The sequence below is a fragment of the Lolium perenne genome, chromosome 2 (assembly GCF_019359855.2).
Source record: "Lolium perenne isolate Kyuss_39 chromosome 2, Kyuss_2.0, whole genome shotgun sequence".
NCBI lineage: Eukaryota > Viridiplantae > Streptophyta > Magnoliopsida > Poales > Poaceae > Lolium > Lolium perenne.
Genome location: NC_067245.2, coordinates 291,976,206 through 291,989,083, shown reverse-complemented (window position 1 = coordinate 291,989,083; position 12,878 = coordinate 291,976,206). Strand labels below are relative to the sequence as shown.

Genomic DNA, 12,878 nt, shown 5'->3' with positions numbered 1-12,878 from the left:
ACTAGAAAATAGGCTATAGGCCTAGGGTTACCACTCGCGCACCAAATAGGTGGTACGAAATAGCGATGGCGATGATGCCCAAATACAATCGGTGTACCATCAATTTTGCACAGCAGGGGTAATTATCGACCAGGTACGGGCCAAGCCCTACACATACCACCGACAGATGGATATGGTGGTACTCTGGTGGTATATTGCACACCCATATGTGTGAATGAGTGATTCCCCCATGTTTATACTAAATCTCCTTACCTTCTTATAATTAAGATATTTACTAAGTAACATAAACACACAATATTCTTACACAATTTCTATTTCTTGCCTGGGCACTGTATTGTCTACCACGGTGCTCCCTAGTCCGGTCCGTCAGATCCCCATCTAACGATCCAAAGGAAAAAAGACACTAACGTCCAAAACAGCGCTAGTAGAATTTCCCTTCCTCTTCTCTTTTTTTTTTTTCCCGTGCCCGTTCCAGTTCATCCCCATTCTCCTCTCTGCTCGCCCCTCCTCGACGTCCCTTCCCGATCTCCACCGCTGATTCAACCTTGTCGGGGGCGAGCGGTCCGACGAAAATCCTCGGCGGAGTATCCCTGGTTGGTTCGAGTAGTGGTGGACCAGTTTGGTCGGCGCGGAGAAGCGGATCAAGGAGTTCGGGCGCGGGTGTGTCCGTTCTGGGAGGGTCCCGTCTGCGGCGGGGCGCCGCCAATCCGATGATTCTGAGGCGGCGCGAGGTCCTTGGTGAAGGATATCTTCGCCGCTGCTCCAGGATTCGACGCTATTGTGGCGTCGCGACCGTCATCGTAATAGTGGTCAAAGGAGAGCATCCGCGTAGAGGCGCTGGTGAGTCCTTCGTTCCTCTCTGATTTCCTGCATGCTCATGTTAATTTTGGGGGCGGCGTTTGGTCGACGCGAGTTCGATTTTGGTCATGGCGGTGCTAATTTCTTCTGTACCCATGTTTTTGCCCATCTAAATCAGGCAGCTGTGCTCGATTTTTACCCATGGATGAGAATAGTTGTTCTGTGTGTAGTAATTAGGTTCTCTTCTAGTAGCCACACAGACATGCGTCCATGTAGTTACAGTTTAGATTGCTATATGTCCAGTTCAGTGTATCTGTACATCCGAACTTTTTCAGGTATATGTTAATTGTAGGATGTACAATTTTGGTAGTTTATACATCTTAGGCATATTGGAAGTAGTATATGTACGCTCATAGGATGTATTTTCTATACACTTGTTCGTTTGTATAAATCAGAAGAAATTACTGAACCTGCTTTGGACCTGCTTTTGTCATCCCACTGGATGTATATACATCTTAGAATTATGTATCCGATCCATATAGATGTATTTAGACATATTATTGGTATAGGTACATCCACACTAGTGGCAAGTAATATGAATCGGAGGGAGTAGTTAGTTTATGAGACACATGTAGGATGTATTTTTTGTCACTCAACATCGATTTGTAAGCTGAGTTCCCCGACTGACAGTCAAACTGTCTCGCTATGTGTATCCACATCTGCTCACATGTTCTTGTACATGCATACAAATCGATGTTGGCTGTCTGGTCCAGTTTCTTTTTGTTCGGTGGTGTTAGTTCATGGAAGATAGAGTAGCTTTTCAGTCTTAATCATGCTACTGTAATTGTGCAATATTTAGTTTTTGGTAATAAGGGCATATGGGTCTTCAGATTGTCCGCTCATAGGATGTATATTTTCCATCCTGGGCTAGGTTTTCAGATTATTTGTGTGCTAATTAATACATCCCGCCATCTAAAAGTATATACTCAGGATATATTCCCCCCCCAGGTTTTGTTGTTTCTTTCATAGCATGTATTATTTTTTCCTGCGCGTTGATGGGCGTAACAAATCAAAGGAATCATGTACCCGACACAGGCAGGAGCATGTCTTACACGGTGCTCATGCGCGTGAGTCATCGGATTAGAAATGGGTGGTCGATTGAAAGCAGTGGGTGAGGTCCGACGGCTTTGGTGGCCAGCGCGCACGTGTAAGTGGAGCTCCAAAATTTCCCCATTCTCGTTCGTTTTCGTCTCCTTGATCTCCATCCCCACTCTCCAATCGATTATCTGCGGCGGCGTAGCGGCACAGGCAGGAGCACACATCGGTCAACCTAATCCCAACGCCGGGGCTATCCACCACCCGTCCTCAGCCTCCCTTCCTCCTGGTGATCGTCGGGTGGAGCACCCCCACGAGCAGGGGAGGCGACACGCGTGGTCCCTGGTGGTTGAGAAAGGGCGGCGCGTCGATGGCGAGAGGCCAAGATGGGGGAACGTGGGCGGTGGGAGGAGCTTGCGGTGTGGAGGAAGACCTGGTTGTGCTTCTGCTGCCGGTAGCGCTACTCCTTACTGTCAAGATCTGAGGCGGGCATCGGCGGCATGGCTGCTGCCTAGGCTCTGCCTCGGCGGTGGTCGGTTCCACGGGTCGCGGTGCGGATATGCTTCCACGGTACGGCCATGATCCATGCGTTCGCAGTTTGTTGATCTCGCGGGCGATGCAGCCTTGGAGACGAGGATGCTGCGGTGGGACTCGGGCATGTCGGACTGCACGGCCACCACAAGTAGGTATGCCGAGTCTGCCTTGCGCAGGCCCTTGGCAAGCCCAGCCACACCCATCCAATAATCACCGTCGCCGACTAGGAATGTCATGAATTCCTGTCTCGGTTAGGTGCTTATTTTCTTGTAGCTTTTTGTGTGTCCAAATGCAATTTACTTCAGCATCTTATGACTTCTTTTTTGTTCATCCATATCTTCATGATTTCATGTAACATGTTTGTGTTAGGATGTTCTGTTTGATCGAGCCGCATGGCTAGGTGTAGGAGGGCTCCATCTCCCTCCGCTTCCGCTCGATTTATATATCTCTGCTTCTCCGCCATGTCTCTACGCTTTGTGCTGCCGGTGGTAGTTGCGGATGTGCTATATTACTGCTAGTCTGCTACTACTTGCGTTGTGGGTAGCTGTTTGTTGCTAATGTAGTGATGTACTGTGTCTGCTTGAAATCTGCACGATTGCTTACTACTTGCTGTTCTAGGGCCTGGGCAAAACATAAAGACACCAAGCTAGCGTTTTTCTATGAAAAGAAGTATTTTCCTAGGAAAATCAACGGCAAAACAATGAGGCTTTGCTGCACTTTCTATTGAGTTTATCAGCTGAGCCCGGGTAGCTGCTTGCCGGGATGTGCCTTCAACACTTTTTAGGTTGATCTGGTTATAGGGCAGTAGCATAGTATTATTTGAACTAGGATAGTATCTCTTGATCCCGTTCTATGTATTTTTAGATCCAACATGTAGTTTTTGCACAGATTCTTGTATTTTGTTACATCCGTCGATTTGGTTTGCATAAATCTCTAAATTTTATTACATCTAAATACTATTTTGTTACATGTAAGCACTATTTTGTTACATGTAACATGCAATTGGATATCTCTGGATTTTATTACATATAATTAGCATTTTGTTACATCTAATTAGTATTTTTTTACATCTAATTAGCTTGTAGCTACACTTTTTGATACATCCAGTTCATCTATTTCTACTTTTCAGAATTAGCTTATTATGTAAAAATTGCTAGTCTCATTACTGAATTTCTGTTTATACAGTACAACACCAACTATGTCTTACTAACATGTATGCTTGTCACTTTGTTACAGTTAATAAACCATGGCGGTCTACACTTGGAGAAAGCAAGAATACTAAGAAAGTACATTCAGTTCTTATCGGTGCACAAAGTTGGAAAGGGTTCGTTTGATTTTGGATCAGTTCTCGTCTGTACACTCTGTCCGTCTTTAGTGTAGTTGGATTTAGGAGGTGTACATTGTGTGTATCCATTTTCCTTCTGTTTTCTTAGTTTGAAACTGGTAAACCTCGTCTAGATTAGGATGTATTTTTTGCGGAAACAAACTTTTATCCTGATGCTTGCTTTGCTTTGGTGCGCCTGGTGGAGTAAATCTAGTGCTTCTCCAAAAAATATGCATGTAATTTCTGGTTCTGACTGGGGCGCACTCTACCGTGCCGGAAACTAAGCGAGAAAAAGTGGTCCTAGGCCACATTTTTCTCTTCTGTTAATGTGTCACTATCAGGTGACGGGACCACTTTCCCTTTCTGTTGTTTGGTTTTTCTGGAAATAACTGGTGTGTGCGTGCGATGGGGGAGAAAACTTTCTATTTTGGGATGGACAAATACGGTTACGTGTTCCTCTTTCTATTTTTGGGTGGGGCACCCCGTAAGACCAAATAGTGCCTGGGCACTGTGTAGCAAAGCCCATATTCTTATATATAAAATGTTCACTGCTGTGATACACTATCTATGGCGATAAATAATAGTGTGATAAGAATGCCAGTTATAGAAAATGTGTATCGTTTATAAGATTTAGTTTGGTATATTTCCCCTTCCAAAGCAATGCAATCATTTTCCACATATTAATTTGTGTCACATTGATGTATACATTTATATTTGTATGTGTTTGCATGTGTTGTGTTTCCTTAAGTATCTACAATCTCTAGTGTGCACTATCGCACATATCTTAAAAAAGATTGGATGATTGTTTAACTTGCTTATGAATAAAGTTAAAATAAAATAAGCGTAGTTGATATGTCTACAAGTGGTTTGTCTTTGAATATTACACTTTGCTAGTTTCTTGGTTTCTTTAGGCTAGCCATAGTGCTAGTATCATAGCTAGTATCATGCATATTGGTCCATAAAAATATTTATGTGGCAGCTAATTAAGTAGGAGAGAGGAGATTAGAATAACATAGGTAGATACCGTATCATAGTGCAAACAACGAGAAAAGTTAATGTTAAACAAATTTTGTACATAAATTAACATTGAGATTCTAAAAAGTAATAAATATAGCATGACTATGATACTACTCTATAATACTACGAGACTGCATATATGGAACATGGGGGCATGTGAACCCACTTTTTGAAAAGTTCCGTTTGTGATCTCAAAACATGTTTTAAAAATCGAAACACAAAATGATTTCCCAGATGATCTCAAATATGTGCCCTGGACATGAGTTTCGTGACGAAAAAATCTTTTATTTTGTCTCGGCAAAAAAGTGAAATTTTGCAGGGCTATATAGCAATATATATGTGACGTATTTTGTTTTTTTTAGATTCTGAAATAAAAAAGTGGTTTCTCCGCGAAAACTTTCTACGCACACATGGAACATGCGTACGTACCCGGATATTTTTATTACAGAATTTTTTAGCATTTGGAATATGCATTTTCCAACTAGGGTTCACATGCACCCAGGTTCAAACCGGACTTTTCCATAATACTACCCACTATAGAAATAGTATCATGTAGTAGTATCGTAATACTTACCACTATGAGCAGCCTTAGTCAATGCGGTTCGGTGTGCTCCTGAACATATACAACTAATTTTCAACACATTGGAGCGTTTTGTATTTGGCGCCAGAACAACATCATATGTAACATAATATATGTAGAAGACATATAGTGGCCAACTCGCCATATCCGATGACGTTCCCAAAATACATTCCCCACACACTCGTGTTTTGATGTCCCGACACTATCATCACTGCCCATAGTTCTGAGATTCGTGCTAAACTTTTGCTCCTCTCCCTTGTATTTTACTCAAATTAACCATTGGTAGGGTTTATAACATTTTATTGAGGTTTCACACAACTTCTTTCCGAGAAGAAATAGAAAAATGTTCTTACGAATGAATGAATATTCAAAATTGTTTCATATATGTTTTATACATGTTTTCACGTATGAACATATGTATGTGCATAGTTTTGAGTATGTTTCACTTTCAGCAAAACCTTTTGGATTTTGTTCTGGAAACTTTAATTGGAATCTGTGTAAATTTCAAAAATATTTATGAAACCACCATATGTGAAGTGTGGATTAATTGCCATAAAATAGAAGGGCATATATGGAAATATGTCAATAGTTGACAATTGAACATAAAGTGTGGGTTGATTTCCACAAAATACAAGGGTTTGTTTATATGCAAATTTGTTAGGAAACAAATGCAGTGATAGGCAGTTTTTTTTTTCGGCCAATATTTCCGATATTTTGGTGAAAACCGGTTTTACCGGTTACCACCGAGAAAAAATAACACCAAATGAAAATTTTCGCTATTTAAATAATTTGCTCAAGTTTTTTTTCGATAAATTTTGAACAAAATAGTAAACTGGTTTGACAAAGCTCAGCTGGTATTTGGCCGGTCTTTTAAGTATTTCCGAAATACCGCTGCCACAGGTATTTTTGCCTACCGTGGAAAAAAAAGATCTTGGTGACGGGATGTCGATGTTCATCGCTCTTTTGGACCCATACATGGATTGGTCTTTTATCCATCTACACTCCAAAGTTATTGTTTTCGTTTTGACACAGTTGACGTTTAGACGGACCAGAGGCGCGCGCACGGTTCAAAAGGTACTGTCACATTAGAATTTAGAAAGCGTACAAAATTACAGAGGTCCAATATGATCAGACTCTGAATAAGATCGAAGTTGGATAGACAAAGTGTAAAAAGGAGTAAATGTTCAGCTCAGATCCTCGGCCGCGGCGGCCACCTTGTCCGCGACGCCCTGCGCGGCGTCCTTGGTGGCGTCCCACGCGCCCTCCGCCGCGTCCTTTGCCTGCCCGCCGAGGTCCTGCGCCGTCTCGGACACCTTGCTGGCGCCGTCCTTGACCGCGTCCACCAAGCTGTCGCCGCCGGTCTTGGCGCCCTCCACGGCGCCCTCCGCCGCCTCCTGTGCCTTGCCTGCCGCGTCCCCCGCCGCATCCACCACGCTGTCCTTGGCGTCCGAGGCCTTTCCCGCGGCCTCCCCGGCCACGCCCTTCACGCTCTCGACGGCTTCGCCGGTGACGTCCGAGGCGCTGCTATACACCTGTAGCACGAGTTAAAGGCATGTCAGCATCTCTCGGGAACAAACACACGTACCAGTGCACACATAACGGACTTGAGCATGTGAAACAGGTGCTCGATATATCGTTAACATGCATGCGTACCGGAGACGATCTGGGAGCGGTTTGCAGGCAGAGGCGGCCCCCACTGACGGCGCGAGGCCGAGCGGCGAGGAAGCACGGCCCGAGAAGAGCCTTGCCGGCAGCGGTGAGCGCGGCGGCGCCCGCGCCTCCTCCGAGAAGCATGGAAGAAGAAGAAGCCATTACTGTTCTGTTTCTGAGCGCGGGCGAAGGAAACTTGGTCAGTTTGGCGCTGATGGATGGGATGGATTATGTGTGAGCTTATTTGATCCATGGTGCGGTGCCGGTTTTATAGGCAGGGCGTGTGCATGCACATGGACGGGGCGAAGAGAAGGAGGGAGGTGACACGTCGAGACGCGATCGCTGCCCGTCGATTCACGACGACGCGGCGGGGGTGGTCGGCAAGGTTGTGTGGTGCGGCGACTGTCGACAAGGTTATGCGGTGCCGCAGACATACTCGTGACCCGGGAGTGTTTTGCCTGGAATAGAAAGAAGAAAAAAGAATCTTGGCGCGCCCACCTCTCGTGCAAGCGTACGTGACCTGTTTGGAACGGATGAAAACCCCAAATCGTCGCGTCTACGTTTGATGTTGAGGATTACGTCCGAGCTCAAGATATTTGCGAGATGTCATCACTGATCTCTCCGTGTGCTGAACTCGCACCTTTGAATTTGAAAGCCTATAACTGCAAATAGCAAACCGTTAATTATTCATGAGAAATAACAAGTGGGCTAATAGGCGCATGGTCACTGATTGAAAGTAACAACTAACAAATACGCTAATTCCTGTGTGTTCACTACTATTGTTAGATTATGTATAGTGCTTATGTCTTTATACCGTATACCATATGTCTTGTATATGGATACCCCCTTGATGTTCTCATATGCCTATATATATCAACACGTAACCGATACGAGTCCAAGTATCGTTCAAGCCAAATCTCCAACATGGTATCAGAGCGGGTCTCTTCCGAGACCTAGCTGTCGCCCGACGCCCGCGCCGCCGCTGCTGAATCTCAGCCGCCGCCGCCTCTACACAACATACGACCACTACAACCGCCGCCGCCGCTGTCTCTCAGCCGCCGCCGCCAACGACACGATCTACATCTACAACGACATCAACGACAACAACTGCCGCCGCCGCTGTCTCTCAGCCGCCGCCAACGACACGATCTACACCTACAACAACATCAACGACAACCGCCGCCGCCGCTGTTCTCCCAGCCGCCGCCGCACCTACACGATCTACGACAACAACATCTGCAGCCGACATGAGTTCATCGTCCGCGACCTCGACTCTGGCCGCCGCCCTCGGCGCCCCACCGGCGCAGCAGCTGACTCGCACCAACCATCTTGCATGGAAGGCGCTGGTCCTCCCTGCGTTCCGTGGTGCACGTGTGATGGGCCTTCTCGACGGGTCCGATAGTGCTCCACCTGAAACCCTAGAGACCGAAGACTCCAACAACAAAAAGGTGACGGTGGAAAATCCAGCCTATGCCGCCTGGATCGCACGAGATCAGCAGGTCCTGAGGTTCCTGCTCAACTCCCTGTCTCCTGATATTCTGTCCCATGTCCTTGGTGTTGAGACTACTGCCGAGGCTTGGTCGACAATCGACAAGATGTTCAAGACTGCGGCTCGCTCCAAGATCCAGCTTCTCCGCAGCCAGCTCAACGACACGCCCAAATTAGGTCTGACTGCAGACCAATACTTCACCAAAATGAAGGGGTTCGCCTCCGAACTTGCTGCCATCGGCAAACGTCTGGATGACGACGAACTGATCGAGCACCTTGTCAAAGGCCTCGACACCCGCCACTACAACTCTCTCATCACCAACGTCAACGGCAACCCCAACATCACGCTTGATGACTTCTTCGGGCAACTGAGCTCCTATGACATGCGCAATCCACCACCTGAACCCGAGTCTACTGAAAGCTTCAGCTCCTCCGCCAACCTTGCTCGCCGTAGTGCAGATCGTGGCCCTCAGGAGTCTCGAGGCCGTGGAGGAGGTGGTGGTGGTGGTGACTATCGTGACCGCCGTGACCGTCGCGACAGCCAGTACCACCGTGATGACTCTCGCTCACGCAATGATGGTGGCGGAGGTGACCGCTACCGCTCAAGAGATGATGACCGTCGCCGCAATGGCGGCAAAAATCGCCCTCATGGACGCTCTGACCGGGTGCCTACACCCTATGTTGATGTCACATGTCAAATATGCACAATACATGGTCACGACGCCAAGGACTGCTGGTGGCGTTTTCAGGATGATAACAATGATGATGGTGATTGTGGTAACAGCAAGGGTGCACACTTTGCATCATATGGAGTTGACACTAACTGGTACTCTGACACCGGTGCCAGTGATCACATCACCAGCAAGCTGAACAAGCTCTCCACGCATGAGAAGTACAATGGCCGTGATCAAGTCCGCACTGCTGAAGGCACATGTATGCACATTAGCCATATTGGTCATTCAACACTGCATACCCCTCATGGTTCTTTTGATCTCAAAAATATTCTCCATGTTCCTAATGCATCCAAGAATCTTTTATCTGTTCACAAATTTACTCTAGACAATCATGTATTTATTGAGTTCCACCCTTTCTTCTTTTTGATTAAGGACCAGGCCACACGAAGAGTTCTGTTTAGAGGTCCCTGCCATGGTGGTCTCTATCCCTTGCTGCCCATGTTCCATGAGACCTCCAAGCTCGCCTTCCTCACAATAAAGCCATCTTCCTCAACCTGGCATCGCCGCTTAGGACATCCATCTTCATTTGTGGTTCAACAAGTACTTAGAAGAAATAAAATAGCTTACACCCCAGAGAGTACACCTTATGTATGTGACTCTTGTCAACTTGCCAAGAGTCACCAATTACCATATCCTGTGTCTACTAGTGTTTCCACTGCTCCCTTGGAGCAAGTTTTTTCTGATGTATGGGGCTCTGCTCCACTCTCTGTGGGAAAACATGCATACTATGTAAGCTTCATTGATGATTTTAGTAAATTTACTTGGATTTACCTGCTGAAAAAGCGTTCTGATGTTTATCAAGCCTTTCTTAATTATCAGCAGTATGTTGAGCGCAAGTTTGATAGGAAAATTATCACTATGCAAACTGATTGGGGGGGGGGGGGGGGGGGGGGCGAGTATGAGAAACTCAATGCCATCTTTCAAAAAGTTGGTATTTCACATCATGTCTCATGTCCGCACACTCATCAACAGAACGGGTCTGCTGAAAGAAAACATAGACACATTGTTGAAGTTGGTCTTGCATTGCTTGCTAATGCATCCATGCCTCTGAAATTTTGGGATGAAGCCTTTCTCACAGCTACATTTCTTATTAATATTCTTCCCAGCAAGGTTCTTAATTTTGAGTCCCCCACCGAGCGCCTGCTGCATGTCACACCGAACTATGATGCTCTCAGCACTTTTGGCTGTGCCTGTTGGCCTAATCTTCGCCCATACAATACTCGCAAGCTTGCCTTCCGCTCAAAACGTTGTGTCTTCATTGGCTATAGCCCTCTTCACAAAGGTGTGAAGTGTCTTGATGTGACTACTGGTCGTGTTTACATCTCTAGGGACGTTGTCTTTGACGAGCGTGTGTTTCCTTTTGCCACTCTCCACCCTCATGCCGGCGCTCGTCTCAAACAAGACATTTTACTTCTTCCCACTTCCACTCCTTTGCACCAAGGGGGTGATGCATGTATTGATGATAATATTGCGCCTATTGTGCCTATTACTAACGTGCAACAGGTTGAAGAAGCAGCAGGAGAAAATCTGGACGAAAACACCGCTGAAAACAGTGCAAACGGTGCATCAAATGATGATACACAAGCTGCAGAAAACGACGAAAATGGTGCTGAACACGAGGAGGAACATTCCTCTGCCGCACCCGATCCCGAGGCAGATCCTCGCTCGCCGCCCGGAGCGGATTCTCCCGCGCGATCTCCCCGGTCCCCCGACCGGGCTGCCTCCGCTAGCGCCACGCGGCAGCCCTGCGATGGTTCCGCGCCCTGCATCTCGGCACGGCGTGTGCCGGCCACGCGCCTGTCACCGTCGCTGTCGGCTGGAGGATCTTCTGCGGCCTCCAGCTCTGCAGACAATTCTGTGGAGGACACATCCGAAGGAGATTCTGCAGCCCCTTCGCCTGTACAAAATGTAACACCAACTCCACCTCCGGTCCAGCCATGAACAAGACTCCAAAATGGTATAAGACAACCCAAACAATATACTGATGGTACTGTGAGGTATGGTATGTTGGCCTCTACAGGTGAACCGCAAAATCTGACAGAAGCCCTTGATGATCCACACTGGCGCAAAGCAATGGAGGAAGAACATAATGCTTTGTTGGAAAACAAGACATGGAGGCTGGTTCCCCCTAGTAGAACCAGAAACTTAATTGACTGCAAATGGGTATATCGTATCAAGAAAAAGGCAGATGGAACAGTGGATAGATACAAGGCTCGTCTTGTGGCCAAAGGATTCAAACAAAGATATGGTATTGATTATGAAGACACTTTCAGTCCTGTGGTGAAAATTGCTACTATAAGGGTTGTTTTGGCTCTGTCTGTTTCTCGTGGATGGAGCTTGTGACAGCTAGATGTCAAGAACGCGTTTCTTCATGGTGTTCTGGAAGAGGAAGTATACATGAGACAACCACCAGGTTTTGAGGATCCACGTGCTCCACATTATATTTGTAAACTTGACAAAGCTCTTTATGGCCTGAAGCAAGCTCCCCGGGCTTGGTATGCTCGGTTAAGTGCCAAGCTCTGCAGACTTGGTATCATACCTTCCAAGGCTGATACTTCATTGTTCCTTTACAATAAGTCAGGTACAACCATTTTTATGTTGATATATGTTGATGATATAATTGTCACAAGTCCTTCAGATGATGCCATTGCTGCTCTACTACGTGATCTCAATAAAGATTTCGCCATAAAGGACCTAGGTGACTTGCATTTCTTTCTTGGTATTGAAGTAAAGAAAATACAAAATGGATTATTGTTGACACAGGGAAAGTATGCTTCAGAGTTGCTTGACAGGGTTGGTATGCGTGGTTGCAAGTCAGCACCGACTCCCTTGTCACCTACAGAACCCTTATGTCTCAGTGGAGGTACACCTCTGGGTCCAGATGATAACACTCAATATAGAAGCATTGTTGGAGCATTACAGTATTTGACTTTGACACGTCCAGACTTGGCATTCTCTGTTAATAAAGTCTGCCAGTATCTTCATGCTCCAACCACTGAACACTGGACAGCAGTAAAACGCATACTTCGGTATGTGAAGGACACTTTACATGTTGGGATCACTTTTACCAGGTCTCGCTCTATGCTCCTTAGTGCCTTTTCAGATGTAGATTGGGCAGGATCACTTGATAATAGACGTTCCACTGGTGGATTTTCTATATTTGTTGGATCTAACCTGGTGTCTTGGAGTGCCAGAAAACAAGCTACAGTTTCTAGGTCCAGTACTGAAGCTGAATACAAGGCCTTGGCAAATGCTACAACTGAATTGATATGGGTTGAAGCTCTACTGCGTGAGCTAGGCGTAAAACTGAAGGAAAAACCGGTTCTTTGGTGTGACAACTTGGGTGCTACCTATTTGTCAGTTAATCCTGTGTTTCATGCTCGCACCAAACACATTGAGATTGATTTCCATTTTGTCAGAGAACGAGTTGCAGACAATTTGCTACATATCAAGTTCATATCAAGCAAAGATCAAGTTGCAGATGGTTTCACCAAGGCACTTCCAGCAAGAAAGTTAGATGAATTTAAGCGTAATCTCAACCTTGTTCAAGGTTCAGATTAAGGGGGTGTGTTAGATTATGTATAGTGCTTCTGTCTTTATACCGTATACCATATGTCTTGTATATGGATACCCCCTTGATGTACTCATATGCCTATAT

General features: G+C 46.0%; 1 protein-coding gene and 1 long non-coding RNA gene across 2 annotated transcripts; one reads left to right on the top strand and one right to left on the bottom strand.

The window, feature by feature from the left end:
- The first annotated feature begins 309 nt into the window (after window positions 1-309).
- Window positions 310-4,140, top strand: LOC127336257 (uncharacterized). The gene is made up of 2 exons (XR_007873227.2): window positions 310-840; window positions 3,664-4,140. It is a non-coding gene; the product is annotated as an uncharacterized lncRNA (long non-coding RNA).
- A 2,273-nt stretch (window positions 4,141-6,413) lies between these two features.
- LOC127336258 (uncharacterized) lies at window positions 6,414-7,254 on the bottom strand. Its single transcript, XM_051363050.2, has 2 exons — window positions 7,002-7,254; window positions 6,414-6,880 (listed from the first exon to the last, which is right to left on the bottom strand). Exons 1-2 carry the CDS (start codon window positions 7,158-7,160, stop codon window positions 6,533-6,535), a joined length of 507 nt encoding a protein of 168 aa, XP_051219010.1. The 5' UTR covers window positions 7,161-7,254; the 3' UTR covers window positions 6,414-6,532.
- Between the last annotated feature and the right edge of the window lie 5,624 nt (window positions 7,255-12,878).